The 7,500-nt window shown below is 37.8% G+C and overlaps 1 protein-coding gene across 1 annotated transcript; it reads right to left on the bottom strand.

The window, feature by feature from the left end:
* Nucleotides 1–920: 920 nt before the first annotated feature.
* LOC123723489 (splicing regulatory glutamine/lysine-rich protein 1-like) lies at nt 921–2,378 on the bottom strand. The gene is made up of 2 exons (XM_045686277.1): nt 1,429–2,378; nt 921–1,239 (listed from the first exon to the last, which is right to left on the bottom strand). Exons 1-2 carry the CDS (start codon nt 2,376–2,378, stop codon nt 921–923), a joined length of 1,269 nt encoding a protein of 422 aa, XP_045542233.1.
* Between the last annotated feature and the right edge of the window lie 5,122 nt (nt 2,379–7,500).

Raw genomic sequence — 7,500 nt, 5'->3', positions numbered from 1 at the left:
AATACCGAATAATCGCCGATAAGTATCACCAACTTGATTTTACTATTTCTATTTTGCCATTTTTATAATACTTTAAATTTTGTTCTATTTATATATCTTTAGTTTTTCTTTTATAATTTTTACTTTGTTATGTTTTCTGTTTCAGGTTTGCCGTCTCGGCAGTGACCCGGTAGGACTGAATATTTTAATTTCATAAGACGTCCACGTCGATTTGTCTGCGCGGTGAGGAAGACAGGTAATTCTATTTTTACTAATATCAATAACAACTTTTGTATTTGTGCTGTTGCCGCACAGCAAAAGTCAGCAGTCGATCCACTAATTTTTGGAGCTCTTTTGGGCTCATCGACGCCGCTGCCCGCTCGAGTTCGCCTCTGATAAGTGCCGGGTGACATGCCTCATTATGCGACTCGGCATTTGTTTTCGGGTATTTTTGTCTGTCTGTTCTGCTGGTCTCGGCGTCGATAATTCCTATGTCCTTTACAGCCTTTTGATGTTTTTTCGCAGCCCACTCCCGGCTGCTCGGGGCGGCGCTAGATATTCGGTTCCTTTTTTCCAGATCTTCACGTTTTTTGTTGGTAAGTGCTTTAGTTTTAGTTTTAATCCACAATAACAAATTTTTTCTTTTTTCTTTCAATAATAATTTAGATTTTTCGTCCAAAAGTTTTATTATAGCCTTAATAAAATTATGTACTATTTTATTCCGACTATCTTTAATTTTTTCAAATTCCATATTATTATAAATTTTGTTTTCTTCTAGTCTTTTTCCTATTTTGTTACGGAATTCCCTCTTGTTTGCTATTCCCGTATTGTGCATAATCTCAAGAAGAGCAACCGAGCAATTGTCTACTTCGTAACAACCATTTTCTATCGCGTCTCCCCGAATATCGAGAGTGAGTTCAGGATGAGTGCCCGGTGCGCCTTTAGCAATATGAAATGGCAGACCGCGCCAAGGCGTCCCACCGCTTTCTTATCGGGCACTCGTGGCTGAAAGTGTTATGGTCCGCTCTGTCCAACTTTTCATGCTTGCAATTGCAGCATGTTGGATCAGTCCCGGCGAGCCAGTCTGTGCAGTCCACCTTTTTGTGCGGTCCTCCGCAGTGGCTGCACTTTTCCACCTGTTCCTTGCAGAGTCTTTTCGGGTGTCCGTAGCCTAAACACATCGAACACTGTATTACCGGCGACTGGTCTTCGACCCTGATTCTCTGCAAGTCTACTTGGACTCTTTCTGCATCGACCATTCTTTGCCATATTTGAGGGGCCACTCTCATGACAATATGGTTTGCATGTGGATTTCTGGCTCGCCTTTTATATATAATCTCCATCTTTTCTTCTTCTAGATTTTTAAAAATATTCTTATTCTGGTTTCTCAACGCGGCTAATACGTCATCATCGCTATTATATTTGAATACGTCTCGCAGGATAACTAGCGGATTTTTATTTTTGATCTCTTGTACTTCTAAGTGGTCTTTTACAGTTTCTAGCCTTTCTTTTAGTTGTTTTCTATCCTGTTCCGTCCTGCATCCTACGATAACTTTTCTGTCCTTCGCCTTGCGTATCCTTTCAACTGCTATTTCTCCATCTTTTGCATTTACAGCTTTCCTAATTCTATTCAGTACTTCTTCTCCTGTTTCATTCTCGTCTTTAGCAGTTACAACCACCGAATGCATTACGTTTTTCTCCATCGATTTCCCTTTGTTCTGCGTTACTACGTTTGCGTACGTTTGTTTTTCTTTTTCCTGGTACTTCTCTAGATTGTCATTTAGTTCTCTGATTTTTGCATTACTTTCTTCTATTAATTTTGCGTGTTCTTCCATCTTCTTGATTAAGACACTCTCTTTCTCTTTCTCTTTTTCTAGGTCTTGTCCTTGTTCCTTCTCCTTTTCCTTTTGTTTCTCCAAGTTTTCTCTTTTTCTTTCTTTCTCATTTGGTTTCTTCTCTTCTCCTTTTTCCAGTTCTTTAGCCATTTCCTTAACAATTCCATACAGCCTGTCAATAGCCTCCGCCACTCCAGTCTTTATCTCTGTCTTAATATTCCTTGACATATTTAAATTAATTTTCGCTTTGGTAACGCAGGCTTTTGCCTCAGCTATTTTACTTTGTTTCTTTGGTGGGCTTATGACCACAATCTCCGATGACATTCTTCTTACGTTCTCGTTTTTCTCTTTAGTAGCCGTTACCTTTTTTCTTGTCCCTTCTACTTCTATTGATTCCGTCGGGGACTGAGTTGCCTTCCCTTTTCCATTCTCCCATTCTCCAATGCTTTTCCTTACGTGGGACGTCTTATTTGATAATGGGTCAACCCGGGATGTTCCGGGTTTCTCCATTCCTGATGTCTCTGTGTTATCTGTCTTTTTATCCGGTGTACGAAAACCAAACATTATGTCAGGGGGTATGTGTCGATAATCAATACTATTAATTTACCTACAAATTTTTAAGACTCAGGTCAATAAACCTTACTTGACTCTATTTTATGGACTAATATTGTCTTTGTCTAATTTATTATCGGAAGTCTAAGTAATATACAATAAAATTATTTTAGTCTATTTTTGTTGGGGTCAATAAACCCTGTCGCACTATTTATCTTATACTCCTAATAACTTACAATCTATGTATAAAGTCAAAAAACTTTTATACGTCAATAAATTTTTCCAATTAACCTAGGTATTGCGCAATTGATGCGCGACGACAGTTACAGGCAAATAAATGCTTAAAAAGCTTAATTAACTTATTTTACAATGACTCTACAATTTGTAGAGATCGTCTCTATATATTAATTAGACGGTAGCGCCAGGCTCCTACAATTACTTCTTATCAAATTTCTTGTCTAAGTTTAAAAACACAAAAATTTTTTGCTCTACTAGAGTCTGGCTCTATCTAGAGTCGTCTTATTGCCTGCAATGGAAGGCTCTTCTCAAGTCCTTTCCAACGATACCAAACACGAGTATCCTACTGCAAGTGTGGCCGGAGCTACAGGGATTCGAAATTTTTAATTAAAAACCAAGATGGCGGAGGATTTTAGTTCCGCGACTGTATCTCCTGAGTCCCGTAGCCAAAAATAGTCGTGTTTGGGCTTGTCTGTCTCAGCTCGATTAGGGCTATTTAAATTTATTAGCTTTGTCACAATTTTTGTCAAATTTTCTAAATACAATTTTTGTCATTAAAACGTTAGCCCAATTCGTGACAAGTGTCCTGCCGAAAACCCCGTTACAATTGGCCCACTAATTGCAAAGTTATTCAAGTTTTAAAATTTCCAATATGGCGTCCAAAATGGCCGCTCACGTCCTAAATTCCTTATTTATTGTCCAAAATTAGTCGAGTTTGGGCTCGTTTTGTAGGGATTTTCCTCAGGATCACTATTTTACTTTTTAAATTAACATAAACTAACACCCCGAATTAATATTTCCAAAAAACAATAAATTTTTCTTATAATTGTTATAATAAATAGAATTTTAATCCGAAAAATTTAAATTAAGTGTCAAATTTATACTATAATTTTAGCTCTACAATAATATTGAAATTACAAAGTTCTAGATTTTTTAGAAGTATTTTTAAAAAGCGTTTTAATTTTTACAAATTTTTTCCAAAAACCTAGGTTTATTGGTCCAAATACTTAAATCTAAGACAGCACTGTGTTATTTATACAATAGGCTATATATGACCCTTTTTTGAAAAATTTTTACAAGTATTTATTTTCGATTTACGTAATTTGATTCCGAAAAAAACTTTTTTATTTCAAAAGTTTTTGTCAAAATTTTTATTCTAAATTAATCTATGCACAAAATAAATAGGATTAACAACTTTTGTTATATCCTTTTTTGCTTAATTGTCCTTAAAATAGTCCTTGTTAACTTTATAACCTTTGTTTACATTTTCCAATTTTGTTTAACTTAGTTATTTTTAGTGAAATCTTGTCCAAAAAATTACAAATTTGGTATCGTTTTATTCTGCGTTAAATCCTCTATCCACTGATACAACAATAACCATATGTCACAGATCTACTTACTGAGTTATGAATTTTTGAAAGTTGGGTCACTTTTTGTCACTTTTCTACACTTGATAACTTTTTATTCTTTTGTCCGATTTTACATCTGAAAACGTCTTCTGGTTCAGTTTTTCACAGGCTATCGAATGAGCTATGTCACGCACTTCCACCACCTCGGGATCACTGACCTCGTGGCCACGCGGTTTTGGTTTTTCCTTGTATTTTTCCACTTTTCCTCACTGGAAAAATCCAAACCCAGGTCAGGATCGTAGAGCTCGACGAGGGCTATCCATTGATATAATAAAAACTATGGGTCGTCGCTTTACTTTTTGCAGCGGGATTTTTTGAAAGTAAAATTTTAACGTTTTTTGTTATAACTCGTTATTTTCGCACTTAATATTAATAATAATAACACCGTTAGAATCGTCACATTTTTCCGCGTACGCTGATATGCGACACGTATAACTTTTCGAAACTTTTCCCGCAACTTTGAATTTTTAACACTTTTAGGTGCGCGGAGCAACTTTTTCCGACTTTGCGCGTGTGTAGTCGCCAGGGCGGGCTGCGCGTGACTAGGTTAGGTTAGGTTAGGTTAGGTTAGGTTAGGTTAGGTTAGGTTAGGTTAGGTTAGGTTAGGTTAGGTTAGGTTAGGTTAGGTTAGGTTAGGTTAGGTTAGGTTAGGTTAGGTTAGGTTAGGTTAGGTTAGGTTAGGTTAGGTTAGGTTAGGTTAGGTTAGGTTAGGTTAGGTTAGGTTAGGTTAGGTTAGGTTAGGTTAGGTTAGGTTAGGTTAGGTTAGGTTAGGTTAGGTTAGGTTAGGTTAGGTTAGGTTAGGTTAGGTTAGGTTAGGTTAGGTTAGGTTAGGTTAGGTTAGGTTAGGTTAGGTTAGGTTAGGTTAGGTTAGGTTAGGTTAGGTTAGGTTAGGTTAGGTTAGGTTAGGTTAGGTTAGGTTAGGTTAGGTTAGGTTAGGTTAGGTTAGGTTAGGTTAGGTTAGGTTAGGTTAGGTTAGGTTAGGTTAGGTTAGGTTAGGTTAGGTTAGGTTAGGTTAGGTTAGGTTAGGTTAGGTTAGGTTAGGTTAGGTTAGGTTAGGTTAGGTTAGGTTAGGTTAGGTTAGGTTAGGTTAGGTTAGGTTAGGTTAGGTTAGGTTAGGTTAGGTTAGGTTAGGTTAGGTTAGGTTAGGTTAGGTTAGGTTAGGTTAGGTTAGGTTAGGTTAGGTTAGGTTAGGTTAGGTTAGGTTAGGTTAGGTTAGGTTAGGTTAGGTTAGGTTAGGTTAGGTTAGGTTAGGTTAGGTTAGGTTAGGTTAGGTTAGGTTAGGTTAGGTTAGGTTAGGTTAGGTTAGGTTAGGTTAGGTTAGGTTAGGTTAGGTTAGGTTAGGTTAGGTTAGGTTAGGTTAGGTTAGGTTAGGTTAGGTTAGGTTAGGTTAGGTTAGGTTAGGTTAGGTTAGGTTAGGTTAGGTTAGGTTAGGTTAGGTTAGGTTAGGTTAGGTTAGGTTAGGTTAGGTTAGGTTAGGTTAGGTTAGGTTAGGTTAGGTTAGGTTAGGTTAGGTTAGGTTAGGTTAGGTTAGGTTAGGTTAGGTTAGGTTAGGTTAGGTTAGGTTAGGTTAGGTTAGGTTAGGTTAGGTTAGGTTAGGTTAGGTTAGGTTAGGTTAGGTTAGGTTAGGTTAGGTTAGGTTAGGTTAGGTTAGGTTAGGTTAGGTTAGGTTAGGTTAGGTTAGGTTAGGTTAGGTTAGGTTAGGTTAGGTTAGGTTAGGTTAGGTTAGGTTAGGTTAGGTTAGGTTAGGTTAGGTTAGGTTAGGTTAGGTTAGGTTAGGTTAGGTTAGGTTAGGTTAGGTTAGGTTAGGTTAGGTTAGGTTAGGTTAGGTTAGGTTAGGTTAGGTTAGGTTAGGTTAGGTTAGGTTAGGTTAGGTTAGGTTAGGTTAGGTTAGGTTAGGTTAGGTTAGGTTAGGTTAGGTTAGGTTAGGTTAGGTTAGGTTAGGTTAGGTTAGGTTAGGTTAGGTTAGGTTAGGTTAGATTAGGTTAGGTTAGGTTAGGTTAGGTTAGGTTAGGTTAGGTTAGGTTAGGTTAGGTTAGGTTAGGTTAGGTTAGGTTAGGTTAGGTTAGGTTAGGTTAGGTTAGGTTAGGTTAGGTTAGGTTAGGTTAGGTTAGGTTAGGTTAGGTTAGGTTAGGTTAGGTTAGGTTAGGTTAGGTTAGGTTAGGTTAGGTTAGGTTAGGTTAGGTTAGGTTAGGTTAGGTTAGGTTAGGTTAGGTTAGGTTAGGTTAGGTTAGGTTAGGTTAGGTTAGGTTAGGTTAGGTTAGGTTAGGTTAGGTTAGGTTAGGTTAGGTTAGGTTAGGTTAGGTTAGGTTAGGTTAGGTTAGGTTAGGTTAGGTTAGGTTAGGTTAGGTTAGGTTAGGTTAGGTTAGGTTAGGTTAGGTTAGGTTAGGTTAGGTTAGGTTAGGTTAGGTTAGGTTAGGTTAGGTTAGGTTAGGTTAGGTTAGGTTAGGTTAGGTTAGGTTAGGTTAGGTTAGGTTAGGTTAGGTTAGGTTAGGTTAGGTTAGGTTAGGTTAGGTTAGGTTAGGTTAGGTTAGGTTAGGTTAGGTTAGGTTAGGTTAGGTTAGGTTAGGTTAGGTTAGGTTAGGTTAGGTTAGGTTAGGTTAGGTTAGGTTAGGTTAGGTTAGGTTAGGTTAGGTTAGGTTAGGTTAGGTTAGGTTAGGTTAGGTTAGGTTAGGTTAGGTTAGGTTAGGTTAGGTTAGGTTAGGTTAGGTTAGGTTAGGTTAGGTTAGGTTAGGTTAGGTTAGGTTAGGTTAGGTTAGGTTAGGTTAGGTTAGGTTAGGTTAGGTTAGGTTAGGTTAGGTTAGGTTAGGTTAGGTTAGGTTAGGTTAGGTTAGGTTAGGTTAGGTTAGGTTAGGTTAGGTTAGGTTAGGTTAGGTTAGGTTAGGTTAGGTTAGGTTAGGTTAGGTTAGGTTAGGTTAGGTTAGGTTAGGTTAGGTTAGGTTAGGTTAGGTTAGGTTAGGTTAGGTTAGGTTAGGTTAGGTTAGGTTAGGTTAGGTTAGGTTAGGTTAGGTTAGGTTAGGTTAGGTTAGGTTAGGTTAGGTTAGGTTAGGTTAGGTTAGGTTAGGTTAGGTTAGGTTAGGTTAGGTTAGGTTAGGTTAGGTTAGGTTAGGTTAGGTTAGGTTAGGTTAGGTTAGGTTAGGTTAGGTTAGGTTAGGTTAGGTTAGGTTAGGTTAGGTTAGGTTAGGTTAGGTTAGGTTAGGTTAGGTTAGGTTAGGTTAGGTTAGGTTAGGTTAGGTTAGGTTAGGTTAGGTTAGGTTAGGTTAGGTTAGGTTAGGTTAGGTTAGGTTAGGTTAGGTTAGGTTAGGTTAGGTTAGGTTAGGTTAGGTTAGGTTAGGTTAGGTTAGGTTAGGTTAGGTTAGGTTAGGTTAGGTTAGGTTAGGTTAGGTTAGGTTAGGTTAGGTTAGGTTAGGTTAGGTTAGGTTAGGTAGGTTAGGTTAGGTTAGGTTAGGTTAGGTTAGGTTAGGTTAGGTTAGGTTAGGTTAGGTTAGGTT

This window comes from Papilio machaon, chromosome Z (assembly GCF_912999745.1).
Source record: "Papilio machaon chromosome Z, ilPapMach1.1, whole genome shotgun sequence".
Classification (NCBI taxonomy): Eukaryota; Metazoa; Arthropoda; class Insecta; order Lepidoptera; family Papilionidae; genus Papilio; species Papilio machaon.
The sequence above is the reverse complement of the archived record's forward strand: the minus strand, read 5'-3'. Positions and strand labels throughout refer to the sequence as shown.